This window comes from Myodes glareolus, chromosome 23 (genome assembly GCF_982192425.1).
Source record: "Myodes glareolus chromosome 23, mMyoGla1.1, whole genome shotgun sequence".
Classification (NCBI taxonomy): Eukaryota; Metazoa; Chordata; class Mammalia; order Rodentia; family Cricetidae; genus Myodes; species Myodes glareolus.
This window is the reverse complement of record NC_142048.1, coordinates 62,866,548-62,885,922: the sequence shown is the minus strand read 5'-3', so window position 1 is coordinate 62,885,922 and position 19,375 is coordinate 62,866,548. Positions and strand designations below refer to the sequence as shown.

General features: G+C 37.3%; 1 protein-coding gene across 1 annotated transcript; it reads right to left on the bottom strand.

The window, feature by feature from the left end:
• Positions 1-18,021, bottom strand: Slc10a2 (solute carrier family 10 member 2). The gene is made up of 6 exons (XM_048456164.3): positions 17,468-18,021; positions 11,832-11,950; positions 6,675-6,763; positions 5,458-5,633; positions 3,980-4,137; positions 1-1,893 (listed from the first exon to the last, which is right to left on the bottom strand). Exons 1-6 carry the CDS (start codon positions 17,845-17,847, stop codon positions 1,766-1,768), a joined length of 1,050 nt encoding a protein of 349 aa, XP_048312121.2. The 5' UTR covers positions 17,848-18,021; the 3' UTR covers positions 1-1,765.
• Between the last annotated feature and the right edge of the window lie 1,354 nt (positions 18,022-19,375).

Genomic DNA, 19,375 nt, shown 5'->3' with positions numbered 1-19,375 from the left:
TATGAAACAGAGGCAAAAATATAAAAGATTTAATCAATTTTTCACATTCATTTCAAAACAGAGACCTTTCATTTTAGAAAACTTAGGTATTTTTCTTCCTTCTAAAATATTAGGGGAAAAATAAACTCACAGGTATCAAATCTTATAAGAAAGTAAGTATCTATGTCACTCACATTCCTTAATCAACAGGGAGGAAAAACCTGCTGTTGCAGCTGCTGGTATTCAGGCCCTTGACTTTGTGTTGAAAACTTGATAGAAATTCACAGGGTGTCTTTAGTGCACCTGTCTGTTTTCTGCTTGAAAACAGGAAAGTGTAGAAGGTACTTAGCAGCTAGACTTTCATTCACATTCTTGAAGGTATTTTCTTGACATTCCCCAAGAGAAGATCCATTCTCCTCTCCTCTCCCAATCAATGCCTTAGGATCATCCTAGTCCAACTCATTGCATCTGCCTATTGATGGAAAAATGATCTCTATGTGCATGTCTGTGGGGGGCGGTCAATGGTAGGCTTCTTCAGTTTGGTTTCTGAGACATGGTCTGATTTTAATTGGCTTCATACAGGTAATCCTTTAATAAACCTCTCTAGAGTTAAAAAAACTAGTTGCCAAATACAAACTATTCTAAATGGCCTCTTTTCCTTGAAAGTTAAAGTGGTCATTGGTAGGCCCTAGAAGTATGTGAACAGATGTAAAATATCCTTTATGTGTTAACCCAATTTTAATTTGTTATTTAATTCTTTAGTAGCATTTTCTCTCACTTCTGCTTCTGGAATGCCATTGAAAGAAGCTACTTTTTTAAAATACAAAGGTATTTTTCAGAGTAAACATCACAAACAAATGAGTTGCAAAATCACAAATTGATGATTAAAATGTCAGAGGAATACACTCATTCACACAAATCATTTTACAATCATAAATATTGAAGAAAATAAACATTTTACAGCAATAATCTGTTTTATTTTAACATATAAAAGTGCTTGTCCCTGAATTCAGCTTACTATGTCAAGGTTTTAAGTCTGATTTATATACAGTAAGGTCTATAGATGTTTTGATAACATATTAATGATTATTGACCATATGCCTATCTATCCATCCATCTATATATTTATCTTCTATCTATCTATCTATCTATCTATCTATCTATCTATCTATCTATCTATCATCTATCTTCCTTCTGGTCAGCTAGTTAGCTGGTGTCTATCTATACATTCTATGCAAATGCATTTGTCCAACTGAGGATAAATTTGACAACTATGTTTATAACTCACTTTTATCAAAAATATCAGGAAAAATGATGTCTATATTGAACATAAAATATTAGACTTTTTAAAAATCATCATTCCCTAAACAATACAGTAAAACAACTATTTACATACATTTACATCATGTTAAATAATATAAGTAAGTTAGTATTGGTCTGAAGTATTTGAGAGATGAATACAAACATTTTGTCATTTTATGAAAGGAGCCTAAGCTTCTATGAATTTAGTATCAAGGGATACATTGTGACCAGTCTCCTATGGATACTGAAAAATAATTCACACACACACACACACACACACACACACACACACACACACACGTATAGGGATGTTTGCCATATTATAGAATGGATTGGTAGTCACATTATACCAAGAGCAATAACAAATTTCAATTTGAATTTAACTTTCAGCATTTTTTTTGCTGTTTATTCCACCAAAGGAAATAGTTACAGTTGCAGCTCTATGAATGTTGTTAGTAAGCTCTCGTTTTTGTCTCCTTGGTGTTTACTTCTCATCTGGTTGAAATCCTTTGTTTGTCTCTTGAAATGATGACCTGGACTCCACTTCATTGTCTGTTTTCTCTTGTAACTCAGCATTATTTTTTCCACAATATTTCTTGTATGTGACATAAACTGCAAAAAACAATATATGAGAAGTCAAGTAAATTCCAGAATGACATTTTGAAAAATTACTTTGGGTAGTGATTGGTTTATGCAGCTCAGAAAGCCCTTTGCATTTTTTTTTACAGGACGGAGGTATTATGAGAAACCAACTATTATTTAGTTTTAGGATCACATATATGGTTGCAATGACTGCACTCAAGATGTCTGGCTGGAGAGCTTCAGAGAATGTTTGCTCAGCAAAAGTGTATGCCCTTCTCATTGCTTCAAGCTGTATATGGTACTTAACAGCAAGGAAAAATCATTTATTTTGTGTTTAAACCACCCCAGTTAATTTAATAGTCTTCAACTAAATATTCTCCATGCCTGTGTGTGATGTCCAGGAACTTGGTCTGATTATCCCTTATAGAAATTGTTGGGTCAGAATAACATGCTTAGTCTTTTGTTTTCACTATTTTTTTGTTGTTGTTCAGACTTCCTTTTTTCTGTGATATGAGTATTTCTCAGCACTTTTTCTTTCTTTCTTTGGGTGTGTTTGTGAATGTGTGTGCACTTGTTTGTGTATATGTTGCTCATGTGCCTGTAGGTCCATGTGTGCATTCAGATCCATGTCCACATATGTGTGTAAGTGTTGGGTGCTGCTTCTAAAGTGCTGGTGCGGGACCATTGTTTGCATTCTGTCAGTTATATTTTAAATAAACGCTGATTGGCCAGTAGCCAGGCAGAAAATATAGGCAGGACAATCAGACAGGAAGTAGAGGTGGGTCAATGGAAACAGGAGAATTCTGGGAAGGAGGAAGCTCATTCCTCTGCAGTTGTGAGTCCACCACAGAAGAAACAAGATGTGACTGCCCCACTGTAAAAGGTACTGAGCCATGTGGCTAGCACAGACAAGAATCATGGGCTAATATAAGTTATAAGAGTTAATAAGAAGATTGAGCTAATGGGTCAATTAGTTTATAGTTAATGTAGACCACTGTGTGATTTCTTTGGGACTCAATGATTGTGGGAACTGGGCAGGACAGAAAACCTCAGACAACAAAGTTTCATCTATCTTGCTTGCTTAGACAGGGAATTTCCACTGGCCTGAAACTCACTGACTTGGCTAGGTTGGCTGGCCAGAAAGCTCAAGCCATCTACTTATCTACCTTGCCTCAGAGTCAGACCGCTGCTGGGTCCATCTGATGTTATCTGTGATATGAGACTCCTGGAAAGGAGCTTCTGTCTGAAAAATGACATGTAGACATTACTGTGATGGGCACCTGAAGGCACATGGATACATGTTGATCCGGTAATAAAACTAATGTAAAGATAAGTGAAACTATCTCTGGGCATTTCTAACTTAATTTTCATGGCATTTTTCTCATGTACCTCCACTTTGCCTTTTCTATTAAATGTCATGAAACTTTAAAAGTAAGATTATTTCTTTGTTTTAAATAGAACTTTAAAAATATGACTTAAGCACCATCAGACTTTGGATAGACAAATGTAGGAAAAAGTTCTGATTTGGTGAAGGAGAGTTAGTGTGGATGAAATGAGGGAGGATGAAATTATGCTATGACAGAGCAAAGCTGATATCTATCTCTGGTACATCTTTGTTTACACTTCTTTAGTTATTTCATTATTTAAAATTTGCATGTACAAACTTATACATTTGACTTATGATTTTTTTCATAATAAATATGGTTTGTCATTTTATTGGTTGTTCCATTTAAAAAGCATATTAAGACAAGGATTTTGGGGGGAAATCACTAAAACCTGTGTTCCTTGGTAGTATTTAGAAAGGTGCACAATAAATGTTCCTCACAGGTTAATATGAGTCTCTCTGACTACTGAGGAAGAAAAAGTCAACAGAAAGGGTCCCTCTCCTCTGCCTTTCTTTAAAAAAAAAGTCTCACTAAGACCTATAATAAAATTATAGTCTTTGCATCAGTATATATGAAGCCTTGATAACTGACTTCTGTGGATGCATTTTCTTCGAATTTATTTGTACAATGAACTGCCAGAAATAGAGAGTCTTTAAAAAGTATGTTTTAGCAATTCCAGGATTTATCCAAAAGGAACATCGTAGAGACATTTAATTAACATTATTGCTTACTTCCTAATAATATTGCAGCAAAGACGATCTGGAAAATGCTATAGATGAGTGGGAAGGTGAACACAAGGTTGAGGTCCTCAGGGCTGAAGGAGAGCTGTACAATGGTGGAACACAGCTGAGTGTTTTGCATCCCGGTTTCCAAGGCAACTGTTCGGCATCTGAGAGTAAGAATGAAGATGCATGTGCGTTACCTGTTATTAGGCTTATTATGATCTAACAGAAATGGAAGGTATGATGAAAGCATGTACACAGACTGCATTTTTTTCTGCCCTCCTTTTCTTTCTTCACCACTTCTTTTCTTTTCTTTCCTTTTACCCTTACCCACTTCCTTCTCCTGCCTTCCTTTCCCTCTTTCTCTTTATCTCTCTTTCGGTTACTTTTTCTTTTTCTTTCTTCCCTCCCTCCCTCTCTCTCCCTCCCTCCCTCTCTGTCCCTTTTTCTTTCTCTTTCTTTCTTTCTTTCTTTCTTTCTTTCTTTCTTTCTTTCTTTCTTTCTTTCTGTTTTTTTCTTTTTTCTTCCTTCCTTTCTTTCTCTCTCTCTCTTTCTTTCTTTCTTTTTTTCCGAGATCAGTCTTATTATGTTGTCCAAGTTAGGTTGTCCTCTAACTTGTGGTAATCCTCTTTCTTCAGCTTCCCTATTGCTAGATTACAAGCATATGCTTAGATTTTATCTCTACTTTTAGCATAAACATAACTTTACATTGTATAAATACATTAATATATAAAACAACTTATTATAGGATTTTGAATTTGGCATTAATATTTTCAGTTTCTCTGTTTGAGTACACCCCTCACTCAAATTCAAATGCTGCCATTCTATATCTAACCCTTGATATCTAAGAATGTAATATTTTGTGGGAACAGGGTTATTGTAGATATAATTGGTTAAGATGATGTCATTAGGGTGGCCAGTAATTTAATGTGACTTGTTGCATATTTATAAAAAGGGATATTAATTTGAGCTCAGTATCATGCACAGAAGAAATAAAATGTGATCAGATATAAGAAAAGATAGACATTAAAAGTCAAAGTGAGAGCCTTCCAATAAATTCTTAACCATAGATGGTCAAAGAAGCCAGCTCTGAGCTGCCTTAAGTATAATTTCTGATCTGTGAAACTGTAAGAAAGTGTCTTTTTTTGCCAAAACGACCCACCTAGGGGTAGTTTTCTTATTTTTAATTAAAAGTTATTTTATATGAATGGATTTTTTCCCGCATATATGCTCATGCGCTGCATGTGTGCCTGGTGCTTGCGGAGGTCAGAAAACGATATTGGATACTGTAGTTACAGATGATTGTGATGACTGTGAGCAGCCATGTAGGTACTGGAAAACAAGCTTGGGCCTTCTGAAAAAGCAACCTGTGTTCTTAATTATCGAGTCATCTCTCTATACCATATGGTTATTTCATATTGGCAGAAAACTAGTGCAGTAGCTGTGATAAGCAAAAATGCTCAGTCCCATTTATATAAACCTCATACCTGTACCAAGGTTGACCAGCTATTCTAGCCAGTATAAACCCCAGGCTGTAGCCAGCTATAGGATATATTGTTCCTATAATCCATAGTTTGGGTTCAATGATCCAGGCACTTTGGTACAGTACTCCTCCAATCACAGCAATGAGAACAATGAGAATTGCACCTGCAATGGATCCAATCTGGAAGAAAAGATACAAGTGAACATACTTGTGTCAAAGTGAGTCCAGAGATGTTTGTCAGGGGTCAGAGATGTTAAGCAGACTGTTCCTTTAGGAAAATGAATATGAGTTTTCTATGTCCCTTTACTTTTGTGGGAAGAGAAGTGCTTCTTCAGTGTTCTAGAGATTAAAGGAACACCAGGACAATATAATAATACTTAATTGACCCAAGGAAGATTTCTGAGCTTGCAAAACAAAAAAAATTTGCACAAGTCACATTTAATGCTTGTTATAATCCTAAGAAACGGATATAAGAGTTCAAAAACTCAATAAGGATAAACATAAGCCATGGTCATCATTTTTCCTTTTCAGAAAGGTTCAATTTTACTACATGTATGTCCACTTGTACATATGTGCACATGAGTTCTGGTGCCCACAGTGCCCAGAAGGTGTCCTTGGATCCCTGGATCTGGAGTTGCAGGTAGTGTGGACAGCTGTGCGCACTCTGCAGGAGCAGCGCACACTCCTAATGGCTGAGCCATTGCTCCAGATCTATTTTCTTCTTTGATTAAACTTAAAAACATTTGAAGATGAAAATTTTGTGTTTTTTTCCTACAAAGCAAGAAATACCAACTACCTTATTTCCTTACATCCCACGGGCTAGTATCTACCAGTTTGGAGGCACTGAGTTCTAGGTATGAGAAAGATATGCTCGATGTGAAAGATAAGTTCTAGATATAAGAAAGACATGCTGTACCTTCTCAGAAAACTGCCTAGATATATTTATAACATAAACTCAGCCTATATAACAACATGGTCATTGGAGAACACAGTAAAACCAATAGGTGACACTTGAATTGATGGCTTAAAGACAGTTGGGAGTTTACTTCTCAGGATCAAGAAGGACATTCTCTAAGGGATGATCTTAGGACTGTGAATGGCAAGTCTTCCCAATGGTATATGTAATGAGAATAGCAGTTTAGGAGATGGAAAGACCATCTCATTCCAGTTCTGTCTGCAGGGCACAGAGGTGTGCAGCCTGTCCCATGCATGGTTACTTACTTTAAGTATGATCTTTGCTTTTTGGGGCCATTTGTGATTCACATACATTCCAATGGAAACAGGAATAACAAGAGCAACCAGAGAAGTACCTAACAACAATGAAAACAGCATTAATAAGAGAAAAGATAATATAAGTAGCCTGGAAAAGACTACTTGCCCTGTCTGTCTTCTTGAACACTGAAAATAGAATGTAGAATTATGTCCACACAGATACCACCCCCACATACAAATTCACACATCCACATAAATATTTTTATACCCCCTCTCTTTCTCCATTCAATTTAATAACAGTAGAGAAATGATGTTATAAATAATTTATCTCGATCCAGGGATGACTATTTTAGAGCTCCTTATATTACCAACCTACTTTCATCCTGTTTTTCAACATTTTTGCTTCCTTTATCTGTTAGGTCTTTATAATTTCAGAAAAAACACCTCCCCACAGTTTGTGTGTGTGTGTGTCTGTGTCTGTGTATTTGTGTATATCTGTGTCTGCATATTGTGTAGTGTATACAGATATATTCTACATTGGCTTGTTAATTCATGGTAGTAAAAATAAATACTCATATATTTTAAAGTGGAAAAAATATTTAAAAATTGCTTAATGTCCATATGAATTTTGAAGGCTAACACACTTCATTAAAATTCATTTCAGTTATTCAAATTTATGGCAAAGATATGAGAGAATAAGATAAAAACCATGCCCTAAATTTCTTTGTGATAATATATATGGCAACCTCTCATGTAATTATAATTCTTTTCAGCACTGCGTTCACCCAACCAAATAAAAGAGTCATGCTTCAATTTCACCATCGAAAATTTACTGCCATTCCTGAAACATACTATTTGTGTCTCTATATTATTTAACACTTGTTTTCCCAATAGTTCCTTTGTTTAACAGAGCAGTGTAGACTTCCAACTTCTCATGGACTATTTCTTTTCCAAATCTCTGTTGAAGTTACAGGAGAAAGTGAAGCCAAATGTTGAAATTTTGAGAGTAGATGTCTGCCTAGTGTTGGATAGATTGACTCAGGTCTGATTAATAAACTACAGACTAAGGATATGTATTTAAAATGAATACAATAACAAATTCTTCAATGTATCAAAATTATTGTTGGTCCTAAATTACTCAACAGAATTAAAATAATAACTAAGAGAGAGATAGGAGAAAAGAAAGAAAAAAGAAGGAAAAGGTAAACAAAACAATAAGATAGGAACTATTCACGCTCAGGAGAAAAGGGTAGAGGAAGAGCTGTGGAAAAGACTGTTGGATTTATTGGTCATGTTTTCTAGAAAGTCTAGAGAGTCTCTTTGGTTATTCCTACCATTATAAAGAGATTTCCTTTCTTGGATCTCTAGACCACACCATAAATTATATTGTTTCCAGACTTTGAAATAAAATTATCTGGATACAACTGGTTGACTCTTTTGGCCCAGAGTCTCCCTGTCTTGTGGGAGCCTAATGTGACAGGACAACATGTCTATGGCTTAGGACCACCCATGACAGAAACATTTAATCTCTGGGCCAGGTAAAGCCAGTGAAGGTTCTCAGCGACTCCAAGGACCATTCTGGTTCTTCTTCACACCTACCAGTGTGGTTGGTCCCTGCCCATGGAGGGAAGGTGCTTTATGCTTACTGTCCAGGGGCTGGGAAACTGGCTCTATCCTCTCCAGGCTGCCCCATTACTGATTTATTTCCATGCTATCTGTGTAAGATACCTGTTTGTACAGACCCCAAAGGAGATGTTTACATATATCAAAACCATCACATGCTATTTATTTAAGGCTATGCAATGGGAATAGAAAAAATTAAGGACAGGAGAAGAGGAAGAATGAAAAGACGATAATGTGGACTGAAAGTTGTAGCTTCCTTATGTTTTCCAACAAAACAACTGAGTGCAATGATGCCCGCCTTACTGTGTCCTGATAATATGCACAAGGATGTTGTCATCAGGTACTCATTTACGTTGGTATAGCTACCTGACATGGTTCAGCTCTAGGAACTCAGCTTTAGAGGGGCCTCTTTTCAACCACATGGCAGCATCTTCAGGGCTCAGCAGCATTTTTAGAGTGGGAGAGGCACACTGAGCAATGTGGAAGGTGTCACAAGCACAGTGCCTCCAGAGTAGGCTGGAGAGCCTGCCAGTAGCTATTCCCAGGTTTGCAGTAATCTCGGGCAAATTAAATAATTACTCCAAGCCTCAACAACCTTATTTATAAGTGATGACAACATCTCATGAGGCTGTCAGCTCATGTTTTTTCACTCATTAAGACTAGAAAACAAATAGGAAAAAGGTCAGTTTGGAAAATCGCCTAGGTAGACGTTGTCAGCAAATAATTTTTGTGTTAAAACTTCTTTTACTTTTTCTTTCTTTTTTGTAATCTTCTGTCCTTTTATATGTTTTTTTCGTTTGACATATTATAAGAAAATTCTTGCATGGACATGCTAATCAATTTCTCATTTTCTCCTCTTTTCATAATTTATCTGTTTTACTGGGTACCATGATAACATCTTTCATAACAGAATTTGAGAGGAAGAGGCAAGAAGATCTCTGTGAGTATAAGGTCAACCTGGTCTATATATCAAGTTTCAGGACAGCAAGATACTTTGCTACAAAACAAAACAAAATCCAACTCAAAATGTATTTGACTTAAATTATATGGTATAAGTCATCCACTTAGTCGTTCAGATTTGTTAATACTCCCATGGGATATTTTCGAGAAGGGATTGAATATCAAAAGATGATTATTTTAAGGCTTCAATGATTTGCTTTAGTACCAAATAATATTCAATCAAAATTGTTTAGTTAGCCAACACTACAATATTGTTCAGTGTTCAAATAGATGGCAATATCCAAATCCAGGGAAAGTTTCACTGAGGGGAAAGTCTGAGATGGAAGCAGGGGCATACATATTTGGATTTGTATGCCACTCTAACGCTGTTGGAAGAATATTCTACTGATATTTGGGAGTTACTCAGAGGTCAATAGGAGTATCTTATAGATTCAAAATTTCCTGAGACAAGATTAATAAAAACTCAGAGAGAGAAATTGGGATTCAACCTGAAGATCTGAAAATCAAAGTATCCAGCCACTGACTCTGACTTGGGCTCAGTACAAAATGTTGATCCTACCTCCAGGAATATCATAATGAGACTGAGACTGAAAACTGTCACCTCCCATTTGATAATCCTATCTAGTTCTGGAATTAAAGGTGGAATGCACTGCTCAGCTTCTATGGCAAACTATTGTGGCTACTAGGATTAGAGTTGTGGGTTACCACTTCCTGGTCTGTAAGGCTGACCAGTGAGATTGTTTTACTCTCTGATCCTCAGGCATGTTTTATTTATTAAAATACAAATGAAATACCACTACAATTCCTCATTGAAATCAGGAGTAGCTCATTATTCAATGTGGGGGTGAGAAAAATTACAATACAGATCATCTCACAGTCAGTGCTCGCAAAATTTGTTCTAACTCAGTTGTCTATAGGTTGAATAACATTTAATCATGAAAATAATCTTTCCTTGAAATGGAAGTGACTTTTAATCTAGTTTCCTATCCCACAGGAATTCCTTTTTAAAGTATCTTGGGGAGTTTCTGCTTGACCCTGAATGTGTGTTTTTGTTAATAGTAAGCCCAAATCTTTCTGAGAGGGATTAGGAAAGAAGTCTTTGCAAAGTTAGCTTAAAAAAATCACTATCCCAGAGAACCTAGACAACAATGAGGACCCTAAGAGAGACCTACATAGATCTAATCTACAGGGGTAGTAGAAAAAGACAAGATCTCCTGAGTAAATTGGGAGCATGGGGACCTTGGGAGAGGGTTGAAGAGGAGGGGAGAGTCAGGGAGGGGCGCAGAGAAAAATGTAAAGCTCAATAAAAATCAATAAAAAAGACTGTCAAAAGAGAGCACAAGAAAACTCACAGAAACAAACTAACCTGGCTCATAAGAACTCACAATCAGAGAGGCTGCATGGGACTCCCCTAGTCCCTCAATATATATGTGACACTCCTGTAGCTTGGTCTATTTGTGTGACTCCTAACATTGGGAGCACAGCTGTTGCTGATGCTTAGGCTCGCTCTTGGGAATCTGTTCTTCATACTGGATTGCTTTGTCCAGTCTAAACACAAGGGGAGGTGCTTAGTCTTATGGCAACTTGATATGCCCTGCTTGTTTGATATGCATGGGAGGCTAGCCCCTTTCTGAACAGAAGCAGAGGAGTGGATTGCAGGGGAGCAGAGAGAGGTGGAGGAGGGAATGGGAGGTATGAGGGAGGAAGAACTGTAGCTAGAATATAAAATTAATAAATAAATTAAAACAGGCAGAGGGACAGTCATGTAGTATACTTGCTGACCAGTGTTGTGCCCCATGTGCTCCACAGCTCATCTCTGTTAAGGCAGTTCTGAAAGACAGCCTGCTTTGCACATGCTGGTAGTTCTCTCAGTCTGGACCTGACCCCTTCTCATGTCATACCAACTGGTTTATTTTCTACCACTTCTTTTCTCCTCAGAACAAAAAAGAAGTTTCTTCAAGATGGGAGGCATTTAGGAGTTGAAATGAATAAAGACAGAATAAGTAACTAGCTAATTTGATTTCCAGGACATGAAAATATGGAGAGTACCATTAAATTGACATTTATATCATGACATGGCTTGCAGTTGAGGATAGAGAAGGATATATTTCACTCAGAAGTGCCCCATCTGTCACCCATGACTACCAACTACTCTGAAAACATGCTATTTGTTTGCTTTTTTATTTGTGTGTGTGTTTCTTCAATTTAAATATTTAGTGCAAAGACCCACTACCATAAATCCACCGCTGGAAAAATGGTGGCGCCCTTTTGTCAGTAGCCTAATTATCCTCAGGGGAGACTCTTAGGTTAAGACTGCATTTTTAAAACTGTTTTTTTCTTCCATGTTATTTTGAACAGAGGCAAATTTAGTTTCTCTTCACAGAGTCAAGTTTTGGAATTTGCATTCTTTCAATATTTCTGCAAACTCAGAGTGAATCCATAATGAAATTATATGTGGGAAAAAGGTTTTCCCCTAGTCAAAGGGAAATGACGTGTGAGCTTGTAACTTGGCCCGAGATCCTAACGGGGACTAAGCAGAGATCTTAAGGATAATATGAAACATACTGCAGAGAAATTACTTACCAATGCTATCATAAGGAATCACAATTGTCCCCGAGTCGACCCATGTCTTGGTATAGATGAAGAGGCAAAGAGGCATCATTCCAAGGGCCAGCAGTGTGGAGCAAGTGGTCATGCTAACACTGGAACGAAACAAACAGCTTGAGGTGACTACCTGTGTTCTCTAGGGGACGTGCGCTTTCATTTTCAACTCAGTCAGTACACTATTCTATGTGGAGATAGAAATACATAGTGGTCATGTTTGTAAAGTGCCTGGCTTTGGGCAGGGTCACCTGTATTTGGTGTCTTCTCACATAGTTTGCATTATTCTTCCCTCAGAATCTGTTTTCACAGATCATAGAGGACAGTCAATGATACATAAAATTAATTTTTGAATACGGTACCAAGTATCTGTACTTGTAACCTGTTGTATATGATTTTTTTTCTCTAAGCACAACCTACCAAACCAGACTCTCTGGGAATAGAAATTACCTTGATGTAGTAGCCATGTTTGAAATAAGTCAAACAGAATGATGCTACGTAGTCTTGATAATGGTAATGGAAGCAGTGACATTTTCTTGTAGTAAGGGTGTTGGGAGGGTCACAGAACCCTACCCAGAATTACAGTCTGAAACCCATTTCCTTCTGCCCGATCCCATATCCTAGGAATATTGGGAGCTGCTACAACATGCAAGAAATGGAAGGTTGACTGCAGGGGTAGATTCTGACCATGGTGGGGTGGATTTTGTGATAATGCATCTGTTTTGGGGTTATTGACACTTCTAGGAGTAACCTCTTCTCTGTGCTTTCTAAGTAAGTTTAGTAAACTCATTGGTTCAACAAGTGGGACTTGGGTAAAATCCTTACTTTGTTCTCTTATCAAGGCGAATATATGTTTGCTCACAACTTCCCTAGGAAAGTTAAGGTAACATCACTGTTTGAGTCAACAATAAGAAAACAGCAAACACTTTGCTTATTCTGGGTGCCTGACTGCGTAGGAAGATTTTGTTTTGTGATCTAGAGGAATCTCTTAAATGAAATGATGGTATTCTCAGTACTGTAACAGAGTATGGATGAGAGACTTTTGAGTAAGGGTCTTTTTGGTCCTCCTCAAAATGTCCTGGACACAGGGTTACAGTCTCTGCTTATGAAACAAAGGGACCTAATACTTGAGCTGCAAAAGCACATACAGGATTGGAAGAATGTGATGTTGTTTACTGAGTGGGTCTCGGTAATGCATTAATTGGGCTTCTCTTTGTCACTGTTACCTCACTATAAATAATTAAACAGTCAGTGGAGTTTGGCTTCTGAAATGGTACCAAAAGAAAAGTCAGTTGTATTTATAGTACATGCCTCCTACCACCCAAACAAGTTGTAAGGAAAGTAAGCATATGAAGAGAAATTATTTTCCCTCAATGCACCTGATAATAAATTTGCATAATTTGATCAAAATAATGGGCAGTAGCAAAGTCATTCAGGGGTCTTAACTTCTTTAGCAATCTTCTTTTTTAAATGATTAAAATGTTTGTGTTAATAGAGTTAATCCAATGACAGTAAACTAGTATGAAGGATGCATTTAGGACTTTCTAAAGCAGGGAGAAATGATAGACCAAGTAGCATATGTTTTCACCCACATATAGAACCACCCCTGTCCAACCACCCATGTCCATATATCTGTCTGTCTGTGTCTTAATGTCTCTGACTCTCTCTCTCCATATCTATCTATCTATCTATCTATCTATCTATCTATCTATCTATCTATCTATCTACCTATTTCCATTTGTGGCCATTTCCCTTTTGCATGTCAGCATCTGTGATTAACATAAAGAAACATTCACAAAATTAGACCTATTAATTTTCTATCATTGCTGGGACATGTTTGCTCACAGAGCTGTGTACCTCCCCAAGGATGTATGCAGTCAATGGTTGTTTAAGAATGAGAGATATTTTCTTTAGTAGGGTAGCTAACTATGAGTTGTCTATATTCCTGTAAAATCAACCCCAATTAAACTCATTGATTCCTTAAACTAGATTTTCATGTAATCATCTCTTTGCTTCTGTTGTTACTGTTCTATCTATGATTAGTAGCTGTTTATTCACATCTCCTCAGAAAAAAATGTCACACAATGGTATATAATGACCGGAAAGCAGAGGAGAAGGGGTCAGGGCAAAAGTATGGGGAGGACATTGGGAACAGCAAATCTTAGTGAAGGACAATTGCAATGTATGAACTGAGACATCATATTGATTGGATCTGTCTGGATTCCAAACCTGACACTGACATTCACCAACTTGATGACCTTGGCAAAGATTATACACCTTAATTTTTCTCATCTGTCAATGCAGAAGACCATAGGATTCATTGGAGAGTTAAAATACACCAATGTTCTTTAAGAATTTAGCTTTATATTCAGTGCCTCAAAGTGTTTGTTGAACACTAGCATCTAATCAACACTAGCTAGGAAAATAAAATCAATATTTTATGGAAGCAACAGAGTTTGCTTAGTGTGAATAAAGATAAAAGAAAAAGTCCAGTAGGATTGGATTGGTTCTCCCACAGGAGAGAAGAGATGAGTATATGTTTATTTGAAAGAGGAGGCATTGATCTGACAAGTTAGAGGGTTATGGATTTTGAAAATATCAGTGAACAGCTAAGTGGAATATGAAATATGCAATGTTTAGCCAAATACAAAGGTCATGGTTGAAAAAAAACACTAGACAAAAGCCTAGAAAGTATTGAGTATATGAAACAGTAAGAGTTGAGGAAACTGAGGAAAAGATGAATGAGAATAAGACAGTTGGAAAAAAGACAATGGAGTAGAAGTAAGGGAAAGCTTTTATGTGGTGTGGCTGAAGCTATGGCTAAGGTTGGAGATATCATATATCCGCCTTTGTGTGGGGACAGAACAGAGATACAAAGGAGAAAGGAAATCTTTCTGAGCCATAAACCTTTGCTGCCACCAGATTCACTTGTCTGCCTCCCTTAATTTTTCCCATGACACAGCTTAACTGAAAATTTCTGTGTACTGATCAAATAACAATGTCCCAGGTTACAGGTTATCAGAGAAATAGCAGAAATACTATTTACTGCTAAAGAAAAGACCACTGTTTCCATTTATTCACACACTAATTTTAAGTAACTGGAGATTGTGAAATTCTGAGAATAGATAATGGGGGACAGGTAAACAGTTTCTCCCTTTCAGAGACCACATCCAAGAAAGGCAAAGCAAAATTACGATGTTTTTGGAGCTATTTTACATGGTTAACTCTAGTAATAAAGGTAGCTCGTTTAAAATTATCTTTTCTGACATTGCAAGAATTCAAGTGAAGATGAAGTATGCAATGTCCTAAGAATACAGACTTTGAAATCTAAGTGGTATATAAGGTTGCATCTATATAAATCATTCTGAGACTTAGATTTCCAACACTCACTCCAGAAGAATTAAGTTCTGGATGGTTATTACTTAGTAGCTGAGACTTCACTTTCTTTTAAAAAATTCTTAAAACATTGTTTCCCGAACATAAAACGTGTAATGTCACCCCCTTTTAAAAGAAAGCTCTCTATTTATTTCTTTATTTATTCATTTATTTACTTAATGTTTTGTTTATTTATTATTTATTTATGTGTTTGTGTCTGTACCATGTGTGAGTTTGTATATAAAGGTACTCACAAAGGCCAAAAGAAGTCATCCTCTCCCCTGGAGGTAGAGTTACAGTTAGTCCACCTGATATGGGTTCTGGGAATGAAACTAAGGTCATCCGCAAGAGCTACAAGTACTCTTAGTTCCTCAGATATCTCTCCAATCCCTAATGTCATCTTGCATTTAGGCATGACCACCACTTTATGACAGAGGTATAACACACATTCTTTCGCTCTGTGGTAGAACATGGTAATGTCTTCTGTACTATACTACTGAGTAATTTGTACTCAGCATAAGTGATGTAAGGGAATTGATATGGTACCTTATACAACTGGTCATATGTTTAGCAATAATATGTGACAGTATTATGTTCAGGTACAGGTTGTATTGGCTGTATTGTTTGAAACTTATAAATATCAAGAAGCCATTTAGTGTAGGTCAAATCCTCAGGGTCACTCCTCACAGTTTAGTTATTACAAGTTCCTGGAAATTTCACTGTGTGTGTGTGTGTGTGTGTGTGTGTGTGTGTGTGTGTGTGTGTGCATGTCAATGGAGTGGAAACCTAAAAAGTCCTGATTACTATATTACTATATTGTGGTTCACAGATTAACTATGTGAACAGAGGTCATGGTTCTGTGTTATTCACAGGGCTTTTCTTTAAGAAAAATATTTGTTGCTAGGCAGCAACTTCATGTCCCTATGCAAAAGGGAGCAATGTATATTCTTAGTTTCTAAGGCATCAGAAACTAGCACCAATTGGGAGTTGATGGCTGGTTCCCTGGTGCTCACCGGGCAGCCAGGAACTAACAGAGCTGATAGCAGGTTGTCCAACATTTAATAAGCACATTCTTTTTGAACAGCTCAATGCTTAACTGAAATGCAAGTCTTCATCAGGAGATTAGGAAAGTGACACTTGTCTGTCTGACTTTCAGAATTAAAAACTCCTGCTTTAGTCCCATTGATGCTTCATCTTCCTCCCTTCTGCCCACTGCTAGTTCAAACTGATACAGGTTGGACTGGACAAACAGTACAGTTAGATTTCTTTGTTGAAAAACAGAGAAATTGTTTTCTCTTCATTTTATATAGAAATAAGCATAATTAAAAATTACTGCTGAAGAATTCTTTCCCTTTTAGTGCCAGTCGAGATAAAGTGAATTTATGTATTCTTCATTAGTTTGTAACCAAGAAGTACTTTGTCCTGAGAACAAGCAGTTTGGTGGAGCTGATGTTGGTCAGAGTTTGAACTTGTATTTGCGCTCAAATATCCTTGTTATCAAAAAGAAATTTCCTCCTTATTCCATTACAACAAGACTTTCTCAGGTTTTTTTTTTTTTACAGTTGTAGACTGGAAAGGAATTATTTAATTAAACAAAAACAAACTTGGAGTCTATTCCCAGAGATAATAAAACTTATGATTAAGTGAGTTAGAATTCAGTGTGCAAGCATAGCAATCCAGACTAAGAAAGACAGATACCAAGACTTCCCCTCAGATGCGTATCTAGATTTAAATGTACATATTCACACATAGTCGTGTACACACAGGACATGGTAGAGAGTGAACTATCAGGGTAGAGCTGGGAGTCGAAAGCAAGGAAAGAAAAGAGAAGGCAATGGAAGGTATGTGACAGGAAATTAGGAAGTGATCTAGAAGGAGGGAGAGAGAGGAAGTAGGATGGTAATGAGGGGTGATTAAGAGCAAAGCACAATGATATATGTGTATACAAATGTCACATAGAAACCCATTTCTTTGTGTGCTAACAAAAACTATTAAGGCTACAAAATTAAAATCTAAATCACTGTTTTGTTTCAGGATGATAGCTACAAAATGCACAGGTACAAAAGGAAATTTCCCAGTTCTAACAGCAAAGCAGCTATCCCGGAAGATGCACTTATTCTTACCATTTAATTCCTTAGTCAGACATCTAGTCAGTGCAGCTGATCAAACAGATATTGGAAATTATGAAGGTTTCCAAGCTTAACCCCAGAAGACTGCAGGAGTTGCAGACGCCTCTGTCTTACCTGAGGTCCATGTCACCTTCTACCCAATAGGCCAAGATATTGGACGCAGTCCCTCCAGGACAGCAACCCATAATTAGTACCACCACAGCTTGTACCGGGAGGATTCCAAAGGCCACGGACAGGATGAAGCCTGTGAGAGGCATGATTCCAAACTGACAGAGGAAGCCCACGAAGATGCCCCATGGCCGTCTTATATGTCCCAGGAACTTGTGGATTTCCACGTTACACCCCATGGAAAACATCACCATGGCCAGGAGGATGGTGAGCACAGTGCTCATCACCACACTGAGAATGGCATTGTAGTTGCTCTCAGGTGCTAAGCAGGAATTGCCTTCACAGATAGTTGCATTGGGAGAACAGACAGAGGAATTATCCATCATTGACTCTGTTGTTCAAATGGCCAAGTCCACAGAAGCACCTGTTCCCTGGTTCTGTAACTACTGCCACCTGAGTAACCCTTATTTAACACGTCAAACTTTTAAACCCTTTCTAAACATGTGGTACTTAGTGTCTCTTTCTAAAGACACGCTAGAGAAGCAATAAAAAACAATAAATGCTAGTAAGCCAGTTTCGAGAGGCTGAATTCCAACATAGCATAACTAATGAATCATAAAAGTCCAGAAAAACTACTGGCCAAGACAGAAAGTTATAATTAATCATTTATTGGCAGGATGATGAACCGGGACACATAAAATAGCCATGTTAATGTTTAATGCCAGGAAGGTTTGGTGAATAATTAGTTAAAATTAAAGTAAACTCTGAATTGTGGAGCATTCTAAGGGTTGAGGTATAGGAAAGCATGTTATTCTCTCCTCTCACTTTAAGTAGGGAAGATTGGGTTTTTGAAAATTACATTGAAACAAAACCAATAACCCTGTGCCAAGCTACATTACAAACTGACAACAGACTGAAGGAGATTTCCAGTCTTCTTACAATAGCTCTCAAATGGTCATTCTTTCTTGCATGTACTACTACAGTGTCCATAAAGCATATGTATGTTCCAGAGACTTCAAAGGGAGGGTAATGAACACTTGAAGGTCCAGATGTTTTCTGCTGGAGAGTGTCTGCCATATGCAGCAGTCCTCAATTACTTACACATGCAACTATGCATGTATTGCCATGGCAACAGAGTGCTTTATAGATAAAGACAATACAGTTATTTAGAAGGATGAACTCTGGATTAGGTAAAAGTGACAGTATCTTTATTTGTGCTTAGAGTCAGGAATTAAAATTGGGGTGTGTGTGTGTGTGTATGTATGTGAGTGTGTGTAAAAGGAAAGGGACTCTAGAAGGCTGTTGAAAATATTAAGTAGTTACCTTTGTGATGGATGGACAGAACACTATAATTAGGTATATATTGGAAAGACACAGAAATAAGCAGAGAAGAAATGGTCCAATTCTCTGCTGTTTAAAACACAACGTTAGAATAGGATGGGTTATAGCACATATTTGTAGTCTCAGTACTGTGCAGATAGTAAACCATGAGGGTGTTTAGTTCAAGGCCACGTGGACTGCAGAATGAGACTCTTTTTTCATCTCTCCCCCAGGAAAAGGAACCCCCTAACAATAAATGAAGAAAGAAAGAAAGAAAGAAAGAAAGAAAGAAAGAAAGAAAGAAAGAAAGAAAGAAAGAACATAACAAACTTAGAATAGTGTCTTAGAATTCAGTGTGCCCAAGATCCTGTTGCGCAAAGCGTGTGGATGGGGAGCGTTGTTAAAATGCAGGTTTTGAGTCTCCCAATCTGGACTGGACTTTGTTTTTGATGAAGCTCAAGGCTGATGGTATCAATGTTGAGAATGGTCAGGGCTTTGATTGCGTCATCAGTTGTACCCGATAGTGAAGTCTGACTACTCACACTCAGAAACCGCCTGTGAGGAACAAAAGAATGGCCACTGGACCACCAGACA